General features: G+C 38.6%; 1 protein-coding gene across 1 annotated transcript; it reads right to left on the reverse strand.

The window, feature by feature from the left end:
* Nucleotides 1-2,648: 2,648 nt before the first annotated feature.
* On the reverse strand, nt 2,649-22,513 carry tuba5 (tubulin alpha 5). Its single transcript, XM_084917212.1, has 5 exons — nt 14,299-22,513; nt 12,390-12,615; nt 10,330-10,478; nt 7,579-8,259; nt 2,649-5,702 (listed from the first exon to the last, which is right to left on the reverse strand). Exons 1-5 carry the CDS (start codon nt 14,299-14,301, stop codon nt 5,412-5,414), a joined length of 1,350 nt encoding a protein of 449 aa, XP_084773338.1. The 5' UTR covers nt 14,302-22,513; the 3' UTR covers nt 2,649-5,411.
* Nucleotides 22,514-22,558: the final 45 nt, after the last annotated feature.

A 22,558-nucleotide genomic window follows, 5' to 3' on the forward strand; every position in this document is an offset into this window, starting at 1 on the left:
TGCCGGTGTTCTGGGAATCCATCCTACCTGACAAACCATCCTACCCGTTGTTTCTACGCATGCGCACGAAATTCAGTGGCGTCCTACCTTTGTGAATATAAGCTACAAACATACTCTGACGGGTAAAATTATGTGCCAAACCGTCCTACCTTTGTAAATGTGATGTACAAGCATACTTTAACAGCTAAAATTAAGTGGCGAACCATCCTACCTTTGTCAATATGAGCTAGAAGCATAATTTTACAGCTAGAATTCAGTGGCAAATCATCTTACCTTTGTTAATAAGAGCTAGAAACATACTCTGACGGGTATAAATACGTGTCAAACCATGCTACCTTTCTGAATGTGACCTACAAGCATACTCTGGTAGGCAAAGTTAAGTGGCAAACCGTCATACCTACTTACATTTGTGCTGGAATTACTCTGTGACAGCAGAAATGTGCATAAACTACTTACGGTAGGACGTTTTGCCAAAGTAGGACGTTTTGTCAGAACACCGGAATGGCCAACACGTGGCCCAGGGACCACAAACTGCTCACCAAAGGCACCAATTTGGCAGTGAAATCTATATTTAGGTAAATAAAGTGTTTTCTATTCCTTGTGCAATATCAGTATTATGCAGGTGAAAACAGATGAAGCAGGCTGTTTAAATCATAAAGGTGTAAAAACACTGTTGTAAATCAAGAGTAGGGTTTTGTAAATAAATAACTCAGAGGACGTTTTGTTCCATGATGGGGTAAGATATTTGGCACTAAAACATGAAATAAATACATAATCTATCCCGGTCAGCCAAAAGTTAAGGTTAAAAGTATTTCTCAATACAGCTGAGACATCTCAGGCTGCACGTCATTTGTTTTGTACATGGATTGCTCATTAAACAAGACAAATATATGTTTTAATTGGACTCCTAAATTCTGAAAAGCTTGTGTTTTTGCCACTACTGAGTCAAACCTCTCAGTGTTCACAAGAAATAACACCATCTGATTTCTGTGGATTTCTCCAAAGGCAGTTTAAATATAAGCTTTTAAGGTCAATATTTCACAATGTCCTTTTTGTTTGCAACTTATATCTGTTTAAAATGGACATTATTATGTCATGGTCTTGTCTGACCTAACTTAATTTAAATTACTTTGGATGCCTCTAGCTGGCAGCCACCATGCTTCTGCTCCACAGGCTCAAAATCTTAGCTAACGCCAAAAAGTGAAACGACTCTTTACTTTTTCCACTTCAGCGTCAGCCTGTAACAGCTGGCAGCGAATTGCGGGTAATATCAAACGAATTTCATGCTTCCAAATATAATAAAAACACAATATAATGAAGTTGTGCGTTAAACGCCTTTCTTCTTTACTGAGTGACTTATGTTTATGCTTGCGCGGAGGGATACGTGCAGGTGACACTTTTAACGGCTGCCTGGACTCGTTTAAATAGACACTGAGCGCAGTTTGATTGGATGTATCTCATAAAACATCTGCTTCTTTCTTTCTATCTTTTTTTTTGTTGTTGCCATGAATAGTAGTTATTACCAGTTAACTTCCACACAAAGTGGAGTAAACAGTTAAATAAATAAAAAAAATGCAATTAATATTTTGTGTTACCAAACAATAGTAAAACTTGCCCCAGTTTTTCTGTGGATTTAGGCTGTCTCATTATCCCAAACTGACTCCATGATGTTGGGATCACTGCTCTGTGGGGACCGGTGCCATCCGTGGCTCTTTGTCTTTCAGTTTACTGATTATTCATCCTGGATCTGGCTGTGCGCATTGAAGTAATGGCAGCTTTAATTTTGCCCACCTCACTTACTGTACTGTTTGTTAGATAAGAATCTAAACATCCAAGAGTGCATTTGCACAGCACCTTGTGCACTAATCAGAGGCACCTGCTGTAATAAACTGGCTAACAGCTGCTACCTTACACTTAACCCTAACACTTCCTAAGAAGATGAAACTGCTGTTTTAATAGAGGAAACTGGTGTTTTTCATACTTTAGGCCAGGGGTGTCCAAACCTTTTGTCCAATAGTGCCATATTTATTAATGGGAAATCACCCAGGGGCCAATAATCTTTCTCAATCTTTTTTTTCTTCTTTTTGAGGTGTAAACATTATGGTTTAAAAAAAAAACAGGCATTTTCATTAACACAAGAATAATGGTGACAAAATAAAACTACTTTTGATTCACATATGGACAGTAAAATAACACAAAGGTCAAGCTGTCTGAAATGCATGAAACTTCAGTGAAGTTGTTGAATATCAGTGTCTCATGTTAATTGTAATCGATACGTACTTTTCTGTTGTTGTGTGAGTGTATAAAAGTGTTATACACCGATTGGTTGCATCTCATGGTGCTGACAACATGAGGTAAACAAAGAAATTGCACTTTATTAATTCTGTTTGTGGTGGTGGGCCATAAATAATGCATTTGAGGTAGGCACCGGACTTTGGACATGTCTGCTCTAGGCATTTGAGTTTAACAACAAGTCAAAAAAGGGAGCTTGCAGGATATCGATTTCTGTGGATGTGATATAAGGCCATGAATAGAAGTTTTAAGAAGAAATAAGATGAAACAAAGAGAAATAGTGATATTTTTACTGAGCACATCTGAATGGAGATTAAAAAACAGTTTGCACATGGAAACAAAACAAGCAACAACACTGAGACCAGTGTAGACATATCCAGGCTATAGTTGCCTGTTAACCCTATTTATGTGAAAATAGAGTATATTTGATTAACATAAAAAACAAACACTTATTAACATGAACCAGGCCACCAGTAAGCCATTTAGGGGGGTTAGATGTTAGATTAATGCTAAATTGAAACTGCATGTATGAAATTCACTTAAAATAACTTAAATACAAAAGATGTAGTGGCATCTTTTTATTTCCCTTTTTCCTGATTAGTGCAGCGTGGTTATGTAAAGAAAACGTGAAGCTAATAAAAATCAAAATAACTGTAAATCTCAAACTTAAAAGGATCTGAAACAAAATAACTGAGGAAACACCTCTGCATCCGATTACATCCTATTTCAGTTGATTCCTTAGAAGTACAGCTGCCGTGGCCTACTTACCAACATCACCTGATACAGTGAATCTGGAGGGGAGCTGCAGGTCCAGCCTGCGCTCACGGTAACCCGTTCCAACCCAGAGAATGCCATTTAATTACTAAATTGGCTTACAGCAGTGTTTACATGATTGTTCAGAGATGATTGTAATAAGCAAAGAGTGGAGAAACATATCTGAAGAGAAACCTCACAGAATATCTTTCCCTCCTCCGTAACAAACCTGACACATTTTCACAGGAACCAGACCAATAAAGACTCCAGATGAGGTCCAAAAGGACCCAGGACCTGTCAAAGCAGAGACTGGTTTGGGTCCGAAGCAAAATAAATTCCTTTTTAATTTGTAACAAAGCTAGGTTACAGGTACTGGGTGTGAAGTGTGGAATTGCATTCATTGCATTCTTTTAAATGTCCACCAGGAGGTGATATCTTTGGCTGCAAAAAGCCTTCCTGTCCTATGGAAGTCTATGGGAAAATTGGGACAGGATCAGAAAGGAGTACATCAGAGGGAAAGCTCAGGCCGAGCAGTTTGGAGACAAAGTTTGGGAAGCAAGGCTTGGACATGTGCAGAGGAGGGATAGTGGATTTATGAATATGAAGCTACCAGGCAGGAAAACCGTGGAGAAGATTCACGGATGTAGTGAAGGAGAACAAGAAGAGGTGTGACAGAGGATGATACTGTTGCAGATCAGTTTAGCAGCTGAAAGAAGAAGCTTCCCTGATACATCTGACTTTACTGTCTTGTCTTTGTTTTACTTCCTGTTCTGAAATCTTGTTTCTGCCCATAGAAACTTTAACTAAGAAATCAGATTATCCATTCCAGTGTTTAACACTCTGAAAATTGTCCAAGATTCGAGCACTTTCACAATTTAAAGCGGTTCCACCTCCCGCCTTTGTCCCATCATGAGTAGATCACTGTGAGAGTGTTTTAACAGAAATGTAGACAAGAATTTAGTCGTCAACACCTGTGGAGCAACTCATGGCATCACTGCATGGGCCACCTGTGTATTTATTTTCAATGGGAATTATTATACAGTTTCTCATTTTCTGTTATCCTGTTACAATGGTGAATGCCTGTATTAACACGGCTGAAGTTTGGAATAATGATGTCATTGTATAAATAACTGTATTCAAGCTTCACACTGCTGTAAACACTATTTTGTAAAAAAAAAAGTTTCTGTTTTTGGCTCTCCATGATATCCCTGAGAGGCAATAGTTCTAATATGGTCATGTAAGCACGCATCTTCCCTTCAAAGCTTCTATTTAACAAGGATCCGCACATCAATTAAATTCAATTTTACTTATATAGCACCAAATTACAACAGTTGCCCCAGAGCACTTAATGATGTAATGAAAACACCAGAAAGTAGTTGCTTTTAAGGGATACAGCAGGGAGCCAAAAAGTTTTAAATAAGGATTATTTTGGTCTGTGAACAATACAAAGCTATTCTAGCAGATAAAAATAAAAATATGTTGATAGAATTCAGCATAACACTTGGTGAAAACTCAAGCAAGACATACTGGAGATGAGGGTGACATGTCCCAGTGATCTTCAGTCATATTTTTGTATGCTGTACAGTTTCTGGAACACCACAACACTTTGTTGACCATTTTGCTGCATGTTGCTCTGCACGGTGTTTGACTGGCTGCTATTCACAGTCAAACGACACATCTCAGGAGGACATGCAGCCAAACGAGAGGAAGCTGTTATTTTTAGTGGGCGGTGAAGCAGTTAGCAAAGGTGCTTCAAAGCAAGAAGGTTCTGGGTTCAAACCTGGGGGACGGCTGAGTTTGTTTGCGTATGCATGTTCTATCTGTGCTTGCGTGGGTTTCCTCTCGGTACTCCTGCTTCCTCCAACACTCTAAAGACTTGCACGTCAGGTGAATTGGTGATTTTAAATTTGAGTGTGATTGTCCTGTGTGTAATACAATTCCCACCTAAAGGCAGCTAGGATAAGTCCCAGCGTACATAGAAGAAAATTAGAGAAATAGTAACCTGCTATTTGATTAATAGGCTCTTCTTATTAATCATAGGTAACGTTTGACACCAGTGGCTTGTGTGAAGTGTAGAAGCAGACAGGAAATATGAGCAGGAGGGGGGTGGAAAGGCTTGCGTCAAAGATCCCTTGGCCTGATTTGTAAAGGGGTCACATGTGGTTACCTGGCACCATCTTAGACCACCGAGTCTCTGACAAGTTTCACACAGAATATGCAAAGACAAAATTTATTCAGAGCACAATTCAAATACAACGTAGCTCACATAAAAATGGCATTACAAGAGAGGCAGTGAGAAATGCATCGCTTTGGTTATTTAGGATTAAATAACAGCTTTGCTGTCACAGATTTAGGCCTTACAAATTTCAGTATTCTTCGTCGTTTTCAGAGTCGGGGTTCATTTGGCCCAACTCCTCGTAATCTTTCTCCAAACAAGCCAGGTCCTCTCTGGCCTCTGCAAACTCTCCCTCCTCCATGCCCTCACCCACGTACCAGTGGACGAATGCACGCTTAGCGTACATCAGGTCAAATTTGTGGTCAAGACGAGACCAGGCTTCTGCAATAGCAGTGGTGTTGCTGAGCATGCATACAGCCCTCTGGACCTTGGCCAGGTCTCCACCAGGAACTGCAGTTGGAGGCTGGTAATTAATGCCGACCTGTAAAGACAAAGTTAAAAGTCAGAAACATGACGTATCTTAAACGCAACCTAGCAACTACTAAATATGTTTTCCCTGACCAGCTGGCAAATGGCTGCAGGAAGTTGCAGTTATGATTGCTTTGGTTGATCTCAGATTTCGGCAGTCAGCCATTTTTGGCATGAAAGATACCGACTTGTCTGCAAACAGTCACCAACTAATCATCAAACGGTAGTGAAAGCTGAAAAAGTGAGATGCAAACCAGAAATGTTCACCTGTAATGTAAAAAGACGTGTTTTACTTGCTACACATGTTCTCTAGTGATGCCTGATTTCATGGGGTCAGTGACTGATTTCCCGGCCTGTGTGACTACTGATTACTGACATCATTAGCCATTTCTAGGTTTAAATGCTCCTTCGCAGACACCGAGGAACCACTTAGGGTTAAAACAGTCAAAATTCTCTACCCTGTTCTTTCGGGTGTTAAAGATTAACATCCAGGCAGCCATGGAAAGTGGATTTATGAGGTTTAGTCGAATGGTTTACACATTTGCCTAACAGTTAAATTCTGGGAGGAGACACAAATCCTGTTAGTTGAAGGGAACCAAACATAAAAATCTGCCAGATTATGCCACTTGCTATGGTGAATAAGGCAGTAGTGGGAAGTAGCTCTGAGCAGTTTGCAGAGGTGGCAGGTACCATAGTACAAATACTTCATTACTGTGCTTAAGTACAATTTTCAGTTTTCTGTTTTTTACTTGAGTATTTATTTTTCACACAACTTTGTACTTTCAAAACAGGCTTCTCATTTTTGGTTCAAGGCATTTGAGGGGAGTTATTATTTCACATCTAGCCTTTAAACATCAGACCTGTTTGAGCAGTAACAGTAACGATGAAAGGCAATCTTAAGGGTCTATCAATCACTGGGGGTTATTGCATCCAAAAAGATGAAAGGTACATAATTTATAGCGCCATAGCCATTTTAAGCAGCTGTACCTAACTTCATTTATAGGTAAGAACTGTTCAGTGGTATTTGATAAACTGGAAAGCTAAAGCTTACATGCAAGTCCTCATTGGATAACTTCACATCATGTACAGAGTGGATCTACACACGATGTGAAGTTGTGTTTTTTTCATGTGGAAGCTGATGATGCTTAGATTCATTCACTGAATTGCACATTAATATCAACTGTTTACCGTCTAGTACAAATACAGCATAAAAAGTATACTGTCTGTATACTAGACAGCATACTGTTTATCCTGTCTAGTACACAGACAATATAAACAGTATACTGTCAAGACAGTATGTCATGATAGCCTGTGAAACATCTGCTTACATCTTGTTGAATTCAGCTGTGTAAATCCACAAAGAGCAGTAAACCTCAGAGTAGCAGAGCAGGTCAGCTCACAATAGAAATCATTATGAGTTGTGCTTCTTTTCGTCATGCTAATCCACAGGATGGAATGGAAGGAAGAAGACACTGAAAACCTCAGTCAAGAGAACCTCTGAGGTGATCCATCCACAATGCTACGTTAGTTGTTAACATGTTGCTGTGCAGTTTGGATTCCTCTGTATGAAAAAGCTCTAAAACTAAGGTTAATGTCCACATGGCCATCTTAGCTTTTTCTGATGACTTTATGTGTTCAATTACTGATTTCTTGTCACATTAAATAAAATATGATGTCCATTTTGTAAATTATGGACATCATTGAGGTCAGAATTGAGGACTGTTCAGGGTATGTTCACTGGCCGGTCAATTTCTAATTAAGATCAACCCCTTTGCTCACCATTTCCTGTTTTCAAACACCAAGATGTTCATGTGACATTTTTCAGCTTGAGGTTTCAAAACAGAACTTCATAACATCCATCTTTTATAATGTCTTTGATGGCTACTAACCTTGAAGCCAGTGGGGCACCAATCAACAAACTGAATGGAGCGCCGGGTCTTGATATTTGCAATGGCAGTGTTCACATCCTTTGGGATGACATCGCCTCGGTACAGCATGCAGCACGCCATGTACTTGCCGTTACGAGGATCACACTTGACCATCTGGTTGGTCGGTTCAAAGCAAGCACTGGTAATCTCAGACACGGTCAGCTGCTCGTGGTACGCCTTCTCAGCAGAGATGATTGGTGAGTAGGTAACCAGAGGGAAGTGAATACGAGGAAATGGGACCAGGTTGGTCTGGAACTCCATCAGATCCACATTGAGGGCGCCATCAAAACGAAGGGAGGCTGTGATTGAGGAGACAATCTGACCAATCAGTCTGTTGAGGTTGATGTAACCAGGACTCTCAATATCTATATTACGATGACAGATGTCGTAGATGGCCTCATTATCAACCATGAAGGCACAGTCGGAGTGCTCCAGGGTGGTGTGGGTGGTCAGGATGGCATTGTAGGGCTCCACCACTGCCGTGGACACTTTAGGAGCTGGGTAGATGGCAAACTCCAACTTGGATTTCTTGCCGTAATCGAGCGAAAGATGCTCCATTAGCAAAGAGGTGAAGCCAGAGCCGGTACCACCTCCAAAGCTGTGAAAGACGAGGAAACCCTGCAGGCCGGTGCACTGGTCGGTCTGACGAGACAAGAGTTTTCAGTATTAAAGCAGCTAAAGCCAAATTTCATACAGTTTATCAAATAGGTAAGTAATCTTATTGATAGGGTGTTTCTTTCTGAAATTGTAGAGTCTTCGCTTTACATAATAAAGCACCTTGAGGTGACTGTCGTTGTGAACTGGTGCTAAAAAAATGAAACTAAATTGAATTTTCATCATTTCATTTCATTCATTTTACAACTGGTTCCATTTCTTACAGGTTTCAGTTGTACCAAACCACGCGTGTATCAGTCTTGAGGACACCACAAGCCACTTTGCAGCATCTGCAGTTTTGATTATAGCAGCACAAGCAGAAGAAACAGCAGCCACGGCCTCCTGATGGAAATCACTATCAACCACCAAAACCAACTGCTTCCTACACGCACATGCCAGTTTCTGTTGAAGTTAAAATAAATTTCTAACTTCTAGCTATCATTTGGAAACCGTTGCTATTGTGGGTTTATCTCCCTTAACAGACCAATCAGCATGCATTAGCTGATTTCATATGGGGCCAAACAGCTTCACTATAAGAAAAACTTGTGGAAACTAAACAACTTTAAAAAAAAAACGTGTTTATTGCCTAGAAGAAGGTGTAAATGGTTCTTTAGTCATTTGCTCCTCTTCTTTCAGGGCTATTTCATGAGTGCCTGTAGACAGTTTCTGTACAATGGGATTAAAAGGCGGCGGAGAAAGTTCCCCCAAATCTCCTCTAGTTGTAGTTCATGTGGGAAAAGCTCAGATACTGTTAATGAGCACTGAAGCAAGCCACCAGTCTGGTTATCTTGCAATATTTTCTTTTATTGCATTTCACTTTGATGCCTGAGTTTTTAAATTTCTTGGAATCTGCCAGTGTTAAGTCTTGATGCATTCTCAATCATCCAGGTAACTAAATCTCCAAAAGTTGATTCTGTTCATCTGGACGTAGCGTTTTGTGGGAGAAACATTTCGTCACTCATCCAAATGACTTCTTCAGTCTCAGCTGACTGCAGGTTTCCCCAATCTTATAAACAGTACATTTGCATAATGACTGAAACCAGCCCACTGAAGGAACAAAGGGCTGGGAGATCAGTTCCTTAATCTTAACTAAGCAAATTCTCATGACCATTGATCAACAACCACTGACCAAAGCCTTAAACATAAAAAACCCCATGAATAAATGTTAAAGTTGTCTGTCGTTGGCTGCTTTCAGGTAGAAAGTGTACCAACCTGAAAATGATTAATAATAAACAAGTCTAAAATAAAACATTAACTGACTTTTTTTCATATTATGCTCATTTGCCTTATTCCTGGAACTTAATTTAGCATCACTCACATATCCGTCTGTTCAATATGTATCAAAACCCACCAGCCTGTTAGCTTGCTATAGCCTAAAGGCTGAAAGTTTTATTATTGTAGTAAAACCAGTTCTTCTAAATTCTGCTAATTATTATTTTATACCGGTGCAAACAGGTTTTATGGGGTTGTGCCAAAGTTGGTGCAACAGTTTCTTAAACACAAGCTACAACAAGCTATGCTGTGAGGTTAAGATGAGCAGGGAGGGGGACCTGGGGTAACTGACGCCAGTAGCATTGGTATACTAGAGTTACCATCTTCTCATCTGATTCAAACCTAGAAAGGAAGCAGGATATTCCTTTAAGTGTCACGTCATTGATTTAAAGGGGAATTATGATGCTTCTCCTTATTCCATGTCATGTATTTGCTCTAACAATAGGAATACAGCTGCTGTTTGAGAGGAGTCACCTTAAAGCGAGAAGAGCTTAAATGGTTTGTTTCTGAAAGGGGCAACAGCACAAGATGAACAAGGGTTATTTTAAACTGTGAGTCTAGTAACACGGATAAACTATATAAAAAAACAACAACCAAAAAATCCAAAACGTTTTAAATTACAGTCACTAAACCTCAAAAAAATAAATGAATAACTAGAGAGAAAAAAAGAAAACTTAAATAAAAGGTCCAAATAATAAAAAGGGTTTAATAATAGAACTATTACAAGAGCACCATTACCCCTACTGATAAAGAAAATAGCAGAGCTTCTCTTTCATTATTACTAACCATTTTACGGATGCGCTCCATGACTCCATCAATGATTTCTTTCCCGACAGTGTAATGACCTCGAGCGTAGTTGTTGGCTGCATCTTCTTTTCCAGAGATCAGCTGCTCAGGGTGGAAGAGCTCCCTGTACTTTCCGACCCTCACTTCATCTGGAAGGAAAGATCACATTCAGACCCGACTCATCTCCCCTTTAGGTCATGATCCTGGTTCTTAGCCCCTGAATTTTGAAGGTTTTTTTTTTCTTTTACTTTGAATTGTTATTTAGCACTGTGTTTGGTCCATAGATTTATTATTAGATTTGAGTTTCACATTTTTGCTCAAGTGTGTTGATTAGCATTCTTTGGGTGTGGTCCCTTGTTTCCTAGCGTGCTGGTGTCTTATCTCAGTGTTCACCTGGTTTACTCTCCCCACTTCATTATCCTTGATTAAGTTCACCTGTTCCTTGTTACCGAGCTGTTTCGTCTCCCCTCATTAGCCCTCAGTGTATAAATGCATGTGTATAAATAGCCCTGCCTTTTGGTTCAAACTACATAATCATGCATTCCTCAAAGTTTTCTTTTCATTGTTTTGTTTGTATTTTGGACTGTTTACCTTTGGTCTTTTTTCTTATTTTGGATGTGAACTGCTTTTTAGGGGTTTTTATCTTAATAAACAACTCACTCTTTTTTTGTCTGACGTTTGTTTGCACACTCCTCACGTTTTAACACACCAATATGGTAATCCCACCATTTTACTATATTTTACCAGTCAAGATCTAATCTAATGCGGTGAGGATGCAGGTGATAAAATGTAGACTTTACTCAAACGTGATACAGCGTGGAGCCATGAAGTTGACAAAATGTAGCAAGAGATAACCTGACAGGTCAAAAATATCAAATTATATTTTAACTTCACATATGAAGGTGCTTGCTTAAACTTTTAATCACATAAATAAATAAATAAATCTATAATATTTTACCAATCTGAAATAGGGAATACAGGACATTTCAGTTATTTATTATATTATAAAGTTGTCAAGTATGTTTCTGATTTGTGTAATCCACAAACTATATGTAAAAAAATGGATATGGCTACCATAGTGTTTTTTTTTTTTTTAAATGCTTCAACATTGGGGTTTAGTCCATTATACTGGGTTTGTGGAGTCTGGAGTTCATTGCTGTAGGGAGCCATGGCTGGTTAGCAAGTTGAAATTATAAACTATGTGTTCAGCACACAAACAAAAAGATCTGGAATTAGCATTGAGTAGACAAAATACTAGAATTTCATCAATCAAAACTGAAGCACAAACTTCTTCGACAGAGCATGTCACATTATTTTCCAGATAATTCTATCAAACAACACAAATACAACAAAGAGGTCCAGTTCAGTGGCTCAACAGATAAGTTGAGGCCTAGCAGGCAGGCACATCCACCACTGTACTGACTGCAGGAAGGGAGAAACTATCCCTACAGGCAAAATCTGTTCTTTATTCCTTTTCTTTTTTGGTTGTAAATGCGCTTTTAAATGATATAAAGTTCTCTGTGGATTGACTCACCTCAAGTGGCCATTAGAGGAGCTGCAGTTTTTGACACTTGTGTTCATTTTTCAGCCCCAGAGGCTGCTGCTCGGGCTGCTGTAGTGAAGGTCTGCTCCTTAACTATGTTACTTTTCATTATTTATCCACAGGTGATGTGGTTTTTTGCAGAACCTTAGAAAAACTAAATTTGTGAAAGAAATATTTTATTTTAAGACCGTTCAGTGAAGGCTTGGTAAGCAGTTATATAAAATGAAATAATAAAAGTCTGGAAAAAGGTTGAGACATAATGGAAGAAAATGTTCTTTCCCTGCTCAGATCCACTGAATATTACACTCCACATCCAGCTGTTTACATAATATCCATTCAATAAAAGGTGAAGGACTCACGACTGCACTTGTTGCCTGGATACCAGTCTTAACTGCACATGGCTCATGTGGATTGAAATGCGTCACACTTGATACTTATGACCACAGATAATTGGACCCCAAATGTTAATTAAAAAAAATAAGGAGGGTAAAAAAAGCACATAATCAAAGCTGCTCACCAACCACAGTGGGCTCCAGGTCCACGTATATCGCTCGTGGAACGTGACGCCCAGAGCTCCCAGTGTTGAAGAAAGTGTTGAAAGGATCTTCTCGAGAGTTTGCTTCAGCTGTAGAGTCCAGGAAGACGCCATCAGGCCCAACACCATGCTCCAGGCAGAAGAGCTCCCAGCAGGCATTTCCCATCTGGACACCTGCTTGGCCCACATGGATAGAGATGCACTCCCTCTGCACAGAAGAAGATCAAGTTGGAAGCTTATCATAGACACAAAAGATAAATCAGCACAGTCACCAACTGGAAACATCATTCAGATTCACAAAATAGGACAAAAAAGAAGACAAGTTAACTATAAAACTACACTTTTTTGCCATGCTGGATGCATATTTGAAGTCAGACTCATTTCAGATAAAGGTGCTCAGCACAGTAGCAGACAATGAAAGTTTTCTTTTTTTTTTCTTTTTTTTTTTACCAGAGAAATTTAATTAGGGTGTTTTTCTGCATAGAGGAATTTCTGGCAACACCCAAAGAGATTTTGTTCAGAGCCAAAGGAAAATTACTGGAAACTTTTTTTTTAAACATTTTTGCTTAAATTTTACTCGAGTGGAATAAAAGGTTTATAAAATAATAAATGTATTGATGAAAAAGCCCAAAATACCAAGAAAATGCATTCAAATCTCTCACATAGGTAAAAACAGACTTGTTTCCTTTACTGTTGTAAAACCACAGATTTAAACTAGGAGCCAAACAGAAAAGGTCCTCACTATTTAAATTTAATTATCACTGAATTAAAAAAAAAAAAAAGAAAAGAAAAAAGTTTTACTTTGGAGAAAAATGCTTTAATCACATTTGTTGTGATTTTTGTTTGTATATTTTTCTTTATTTTGGAGGATTTATAAAAATGCAGGCAGAATGTTCAAGTGTCCATAAATCAAAATATGACAATGATTATTTGATGAGTTGCTTAAACTTGATTCTTCAAAATATAAAGAAATGCTAAAAGAAGTCGAGTTACTCTAATTCAGACACAAAAACTGAAGATGTAAAATCCTAACTTAAGCTAAAAAGAAACACCTGTAAGAAAAGAAAAACATTAATGAAGAGATACTATGTAAGTATATAAAAATAAATGAAATTGCTCAGTTTTAAATTATGCTGAAAGTAAAATATGTAAAATAATCCACTTATTTAAAAATCAAATAATATTTAAAGTAATTAGATTTCATAATTTGGCTTAGAATTTTACTTTCACACTGCAGTTAAGAGCTCAGAGCACAAACATCTCCTAATACACTCTCTTTTGTGCCATGTTTGTGCCCTTTGTCTGTCTATTGTTAGGTGTAAACAATACTGAAAAACAGGCCACACTCATTTCAACACTTCACTGGTGCATCTTCCGGTCGTGTTTCAGCATGTTGAAAATTTCAGCTCGTTTTACCCAGAGGCAGAACATCCCCTTAGATGATTTTTCACTGTTGAGTGACAGTTTTTAAGTCATAGGGAGACAATAGAGAACATGAATGCTAAAACATGCGCAGCAAATCTTAAATATGAACCAATAAATAGGCTACAAACTGCAGATTAAACCACCTGATAGGAAGAACAAAAGAAAACTGGAAGATCATGAGCAAAATTATGACACATCCAGGTCCAAGCACTCAATGTAGGTTTGAATTAAAAAGGGAAAAAAGGTCCCTTTTTTTGAGAAACATTAAAAATATACCAAAGTGTATTTACTTGCACTTTCTTCAGGGTATAGGCCCTTAAAATATGATTAAAGAATAATGTGAGCAACAGAACAAATTTATTCAGTGCAGACTGCGTGTGCAGAGCGGAGGTCATTGAGGAAAAAGTGATTTTTATGTATTAAAAACCAAACATTAAAGTTTCTAGATTTCCAGAGATTCCCTTACCATGTTGCTTCAGACGATTTTAAAAGCAGCTTTTGTTGTGGAGTATCTGAAGTTTAGCGTCTGTCAGTGAGGCTCTGGACAGACACAGACTGTGTAATTCCTCTGCCGCGTCTTGGGACGAGTAACGTGTCTCCACCAGCACAGCTCGGTTCTGTCCCGCGTGCTGCTCGCCGCTCTTTATACGTGTAGACGCCTCTCAGTTGGGTCTGTCTGAAGGTGCTGATTCCGGGCTTTGGGAGGAGGGAGAAGACTGATATACGGAGGGAGGGATGAAAGCTTTCCTCCCCCATTAAGCCAGTTCTGCCTCAAAATGTTGTTTTAGACACTTTTCTGGCTTGTTGTTACTTGTATGCATTAGAAGAAACGGCATTTGGACAGAAAATCAGACACACTTGTCATCTTGTTCACATTTTCCCTCTTGGTAGAGCAAAACCTGACTGCAAACAACTCTCCGTTTTATAAAGTTATACAATTTTCTTTTGTTTTCAGCTCTTTGGCTCCTTTGTTTAGCAGAATGAAAAAAAGGAATAGACATTAAAGTGTACTTTCAAATTCTACTGAAGGAAAACAGTGATCAAAAATATAATGCATGCATAATAATGCATGTGTTGGCTACATTATAAAACTGTTGGGTTGTTACATTTTCTGGAGTCAAGGAGTAGCTATTTAACTACTTAGCCCCTCTAAAGGGTCAGATGATAAATATGAGTAGTCTAAAGATTGGTTTAGAGAAAAGAACATACAGGTCTGTCAATCATTTTCCCCTTTTGACCTGAAAACAAACATTTAAAACAATTTAAGAGGGAAAAATCTTTTTGGTTATACTGCTGAATTTAACCTGGTAAACCTTCAGTAAGTAGTAGCCACCTGCTGATAAACAAATACACTTGGTTTACTGACCATCAGCAGGTGTGAGTACCACCATAAAAGCAGAAGGCTTTACTGGTCTGGAGCATTCAGGTGTGGGTTAACAAAATGTCAAAGAAGAGAGACACAAGCAATGATCTGAAAAAAGGAACTGTTGCTACACATCAATCTGGAAAGTTTTCAAGGTCATTTCTGAACAGTTTGAAGTGAATCAGATTATTCATAACTGGAAAATGAGACAGTTGCCGGAGTGGACATCCCAGGAAGTTTAACTGTAACTGTAACAAGCATGGCTTGTTTGGAAGGATTGTGAAGAGAAAGGCAGAAGTTTAGCAAAATTCTGTTTAAAAAAACATAGCTTGGTGACCTGTGTGTATTTTCAGTGATTTGAACAAAGCTTTGAGACTTTTCAACCATTAATATCTATGCACGCTTACAGATTTACACACACTGTTTGGGATACGCAAACGAAATCTCTGCACAGATCGAAATACACACATGTGGTTTAAGATACCCACGTACAAATGGTTTCGCTACAATAATGGCCTGAAAAAGGCTGTTCGTCTAAAAGGAACATGGCAGCACAGCTGCAAAGTTATTTTCGAGCAAAACAAGTCTTCTGGAAAAACGTCCTCTGGACACATGAGACGATAGTGGAGATGTTTGGCCATAATGCACAATGACACATTTGGCAAAAACCCAACACAGCATATCAGCACAAACATCTCGTACCAACTGTCAGCACAAAAGTGGAGGGGTGACGATTTCTGGCTTGTTGTGCAGCCACGGGACACCTTGAAATGACTGAGTTGAGCATGAACTCTTCTGTATACCAAAGTAGTCAAGAATAAAATTCGAGGCTATCTGTCCACATAGTTAAAAGTTGTATTGAAATTGTTTGCAACAAGACAATCATCCCAAGCACATGAGCAAAACTACAACAGAATATCTTAAAAAAGGAAAAGAAACCTCAAAGAAAACTTCAAACTAAAATGCTGTGGTGGGACCATAAGAGAGCCGTGCATAAACAAATACCTGCAAACCTCAATGAACTGAAACAATTTTGTAAAGAAGGGTGGGACAAAATTCCTCCACAACGAAGTGAAAGACTGATAAGGTCATACAGAAAACAATTGCTTTAAGTTATTCCTGCTAAAGGTGGTTCTACTAGCTTCTGAGTCATGGAGTGTACTTTTCTAAGAATTGCACAGAACCCTGTGAAAAATGTATTTTTCACATAATCGTACATGTGTCAATTCAGTATGGAGGAGTTAAAGAATGCTAAATTTTGCCTCTGAAAACATGAGAATCCCAAGAAACATAATTTTTCTGCACTGTCTGTGACATAAAACATTTAGTATTTTGCATACAAGAAGAACCTTAAGAATATCAGCATGTATTGCAAAAATATTAAACTTGAAAACATATTTGATTTATTACTCAGGTTTTCATTTACATACATTTTCTGTTGAAGATCTCTACAAGAGAGTATCTTCCTCGCATTTGAGCCATGAAATCTAATATTTCTCTTTTATTAAAAAACCTGTTGGAATGATCCTGTGTCATCATTTGCTGGTTTTGAAAGGCAGTCTTTCAACAGTATCCGATTGCTCTGTTTAGCATTCATCAAATCAAAGCTTCAGATATCTGTCAGATAGCATTTCCTTTCTGGAATAAACGTACTTAGTGGTGGGAAAAGCACCCATTGTTAGAGATATTACCAGAATTACATTTGGTGAATGCGAGTCTGAAACTCCCCCCAAGGGAGGCTGTCTTAATTAGTTTTAGTTCTTAATTGTCTTAATTAGTAGCTTGACATTTCCACTTTGTAACTTTTTAACTCCACAATTTTTCTTTTTTAATGTATTATTTGACATTTTATAAAATGGTCTGTTTAGAAGTTATTCATTTTTTTTCCAACCAGATTATCTCATGATGCTTTAGAGGCGCCAAATCCCCAGTTTGAGAACTACTATAGTACCTGAAGAGTCATTTTTAATAGTTAAAATGAGCAATAATTAACAGTTAAATGCTGTTATTGTGTTCATGCTAGGCTAGGCTTATTTATTTATTTATTACCAGACTTTTACTTGCACACATAGTTGCAGTGTATAACAAAAAGTCACACATTATATTCAAGAGCAATAACTACTGTATAATATCAAAGCCTGGGTGAACAGGGTTGCTGAAGGAGCTGCAGCAGCCCCTGGCTGATTGTAGAGGACCTGCAAGTCCCCAAATACAGCTGAGTCGTGTTTAATTTAATTGTATCCATTTTTTAAATTTATTTTTAATTTGTAATTCAGTCCCACAATGGACATTAGTCTATTATTAATCATTAGTCAGTGATGCAATGCTGTCACAGGCCAGAAGGCCAGTATTTGGGAATGGACTAAAAAGCAGTTTGAAGTAGGCCCACACTGTAGGTGGTGTTGGGACCTGTCTATTATAGAAGGCATTATGGTCTTACTGGAGGAAGTGAGGAGACCAGTATCAACGTCCAAAGCTATGTGGGACCAGGGCCTGTGAGGTGTGGCTAGGGGTTGGCGCAAACCTGAGGGTCAAAGGGAGTTATTCTTCCTGCATGCACAGATGGAACATGCTGCTACATAATCTTTAACATGCTTTTCTAGAGTGAGAGAGGAAGGCACGAGATGAAGCTTACCTTGGGGCCCGCATTTGGGGGCTCCAGAATTGGAGGGGTCAACTATAAACTGTTTCTTCATGTTGAGGTTAACCAGGACAGATGCAGAGGTGAACAGCTGCTTTAATTTCTTGAAGGCTGACTTGGCTTCTGGGGACCAAACTAAAGGAGTCTTGGTGGAGGTGAGTGTGTTGCGGATACCTGTAGTTCCGCATTAAGAATCGTTAAAAGTTGGCAAACCCAAGGAATCGTTGCAGGTGTTTCCAAAGTGTGGGAGCGGGCCATTTGCTTACTCCCTGGATCTTTACTGGATACATCTTCACCTGCCCCCCTACGAAAATGTAGCCAAGAAAAGTGACGGAGGTCACTTTCCAAGAGGTGTTGCAGGACACTCCAGACATGAACCTGGTGCTCCTCTAGAGATTTGGAAAAAATATGAATTTCATCTAAATACACAAAAACAAAGATGTTCAAACAGCACATCATTCACTAGTACCTGAAACACTGTGGGGACGTTGGTGAGACCAAATGGCATGACTAAATACTCAAAGTGTCCCATGGGTTATTCTGTTTCTGTAATCATGGGTAACAAGGGATCAGAGGGGTGCCTGGAGAGGCGAAGGTAAAAAACAAGAGGGTCTCCCAGTGATTTTCATATGAGAATAGGTGGACAGGTTTGGTTTGATGGGTGATTAAAGCAAAAATTTGGTTACTGAGTGTGGTGGCAGGTAGGGGAGGGTCGAGTGAAGTAAGGTTTAACTGTTTGGACAATTTAATGTCAATTACGTTTTGTTCTGCTCCAGTTGATAAGCACGTGAAGAGAATGAGTAAATTGGTTAAAAACTGAATGAAACTGCTAGTAACAAACAGGGTTTAGAATTTTTCAAGGAGCTGCCCAACCGTATCTCTGAAACTACCAGAATCTTTTGGCCGAATAGGACAGGTTGCAAGGATATGGCCTGAAGACTGTACGTGGCCCACCATGTAAGATGAGTTTGAATTCCTTAACATAAACAATATGGACTAATGTATTGGGCTACACTTCCTCATCTTTGAGTTCAGGTGTTTTCACTCACATTGCCGCAGATACATATAGCCATGCAGTCTGTCACTGGAAATCTTTTTATTAGAAAGAATGGGACCCTCTAAAGCAGCAGTCCCCAACCTTTTTTGCGCCACGGACCGGTTTATGTTGGACAATATTTTCATGGACCGGCCTTTAAGGTGTCGCGGATAAATACAACAAAATAAAACCCGGACCGGCACCAAAAAAAAGAAGATTTATTCATAACACACAGGAAAAGACCCAGGGAAACCAGGTTAACGATAAAAACTATTAAAAAAAAATAACGCTAAAAATATGATAAAACCATGAAAACCATAAATTTCACACCCGAGCCTCAACTCTCGCTGCCCAGTATCAAACGACTCACGGACCAGTACCGGTCTGGTTGTGAAATCTCTTCCCTCCCAGCTATTCTACGACTAACTGTAAGCACTATAATTGCAAAGTGCAAGTGTTTAGCTCCAGAGTAACTAATACAACAGATATACACATACAATACTCAATAACTGCATAGCTCCAAACCTCCTCTGGTCTTAACATCAGCACAAAAATGGTTTACCGGGAGCCATGAAAAAGATGGACGTAGCTACGGTGAAGTCACACTTTGAAGGCTTGAGAAGAGCATTTTTGCTGTTTCCATCTTGGTGTTTTGAATCCGGATGTGAATAGCAAGGGGCAAGTCAGACTCTGAGTTCACACTCTCACTGGCCAACGACTTGTCAATCACAACTGGTTAAGAAAGAATACCTAAAAGAACCAAAATGTACAAATTGAACTTGTGTTTCTTATAAAATGAGTGACTGAGGACAGAAACTCATCAGGAAACTCACCAGTAATGTGATCACAGAGGTCAAATCTGAGGATCATCTTCCCATGAACTACATGACCCCACACGTGCAGACAGAAACACACACACACACACACACACATATACATGAAGTGTGTCCCTTATGTGCAATAGTACCAAGTGAAATTTTTCCTACCATAACAAAGCATTTTATTCTATTTTGTATAGTATGTTATTCTATTTTATCTTATCCTATTCTATTGTTTTCTTAATTTTTATTGCTCTTAACTTTTACTTTCTGCTGTGACCAAAAACTAATAAAGGTTTATCTTATCATATCTGAAGAACCAGAACCACAGGTAGCCTGGTGGCTTCTCAGACCCAAACGTTACAGCCGTCATTTTTACTTTCTGTGATCTTAAACGCAGACAGCTGTTTTCCTCAGTGTATCATCAAATTATGTTATATTTTCAAGTTTTAAAAGTTTGACCCTTACCATTCGCAACTCCCACAGTCATTTGATCCACAGCCAAACATCCCCAAAATCTAATTAATAATAATAAAACAGTGGTTTTCTATCCTGTCTTTGAAAAAAAAAAAAAAAGTAGAACATTTTAAGTGCCGCATATTAAAATACTCTGGTGCTGTGCCACTCACTGCCTTTTATCCTTTTATGCTCTTCTTCTGGTTTTATATTTTTATTCTGGACTCCAGTAGAGTAACTGTGAATGATTCACAGTTCAAAGAAACGCTTATTTATCTTATACTGGTAGCTGGCACTCACCCCTAAATGTGAAATTTGAGGCGCATTTAATGTTGACATAATCCAAATATTTCAACATTTTAAAGGGTCTCTGCCAGAGAAGCTTGAAATGTGAACATGAATAAAAATTGTCATATTACTTATAATTTCTTAAGGACCGTCTTCAAACTTGGGGGCCATGAGTACCTAGGTTGGCTAAGCATTTGGCCTTGACCTACATTGTTAGTGTCCAAGGACAAGGTTGACCTTGAAAAACAATTCCAAGAGACCATATCGAATAATATATCATATGAAAAGGCATGGAGAGAGCTGTACAACACATTTTAGTACAATGCCCAATAACGTCACAATGATGCCATAAAGTTTTACAAAATCTTAAATCTTAATCTTATATCTTAAAAATATAATATTTTATAGCTTATAAAGGCCAAAGATTTCAGCCAATTCTGTTCAAATCATATGGGAAAAGATAATACAATACACCATTAAGCATCACATATTTAGTATGTAATGCTTCAAGGTCATAGGTCAAAGGTCAGACATCAGCATGTTGCAATAAAAACATCAAAGTTTTAGTATAGACCTTGCTCTTCGGAGGGGGGAGGTGCTGGTCTCTGAGCGCTCTTGTTGGTTATATGATGTTGCCTCGCAGTTGCATAAGCTCATCAGTCCTTCAGCTAGATAAGCTAAAAATTGCCTCCTACCTCTTTTTCCAAATCATTTTTCCAAAACTTGGTCAGGGAAAGGTGTTAAAGAGATTTTATAAGGAGTTGGAAAAGCGTGCTGTGCAGTGATTTCAGTTACACTAGGTGTCTTAATGAAATGAAGGCAGAGATCGTTGACATAGGTTTACTGTGTATAACCAGTGCTGTTCCACACAAGACATAACAGAGAACCATAGGTGAAAAACATCACCTAATTAGAAAAGTAACTTCTTTTTTAAAGACAGATGAATAAAGAGCCTGAAAGTGAAATGAAATGTTTGTCACATTGAGATTTTTTGCTCATCCTGTCCGCACATTATTTTCTCTTCCTGCTAGAGAGATGATCCAGTTGTTATTAAAGCTTTCTGTGACTTAAGTTGGAATAATCAATGATTGCAAAGGCAACAATAGAGCAAAAACAGAACTAGTGCAAATAGAATTTTATTGAACTTTAATGATCATTTAAATATTCCTCATTCATTTTTTTTAAATATATAATTTTATGTTCTTTGTGTAAGGCAAAAATTTAAGACATTAAGTCATAATATGATAATTTCACAGCTCACCTGTGGCTTTAAGGTGTTTGAAAGTTTAAAATATGTCTGAAGTGAAATGGAAAAAGCATTCCTAATTAATATTTATGTAATCTGTGCCACCTGTCAGTTGATAGGTTTTAAATCTGGGGTGGCTGTAGCTCAGGAGGTAGAGCAAGTCACCTACTAACCGGAAGGTTGGTGGTTCGATCCTAGGCTGCTCCAGTCTGCATGCCAAATATCCTTGGGCAAGATACTAACCCCAGATTGCTCTACGATGCATCCATTGGAGTGTGACTGTGTGTATGAATGTTAGACAGCACTAAAAACTTAGAAAAGTGATTGGGTGAATGAACGAGTTTTGTAAAGCATTTTGAGTAGAAAAGCGCTATATATAAGAACCAGTCCATTTACCAAATCTGTTTCTATGCCCGTGAATCTCTGAAGCTTTACATGTGATAGTGGGGTGTAAAAAAAATCACTGATCTTTTGAACAATGGCAGATGGTGCACTTTTATGAGCTGTGGAATGGCATTATCGCTTTTCCTTTTAGAAAGAACGGTCCAATGTATCCTCTTCTCAGTATTTAGAACAGCGGTCCCCAACCCCCGGACGGTTGGGGTACTGGTACCGGTCCGTGAGTTGTTTGGTACCGGACTGCAAGAGTTGAGGCTCGGGTGTGATATTCATGGTTTTCAGGGTTTTTATCATTATTTTTTTAACGTTTTTATCGTTAACCTGGTTTCCTTGGGTCTTTTCCCATGTGTTATGAATTATTATTTTTTTGGTACCAGTGCTGGTTTTATTTTGTTGTATTTATCCGCAACACCTTAAAGGTCGGTCCGTGAAAATATTGTCGGACATAAACCGGTCCGTGGCGCAAAAAAGGTTGGGGA

The sequence above is a fragment of the Perissodus microlepis genome, chromosome 20 (genome assembly GCF_051167445.1).
Source record: "Perissodus microlepis isolate ML-2025 ecotype Zambia chromosome 20, ASM5116744v1, whole genome shotgun sequence".
Classification (NCBI taxonomy): Eukaryota; Metazoa; Chordata; class Actinopteri; order Cichliformes; family Cichlidae; genus Perissodus; species Perissodus microlepis.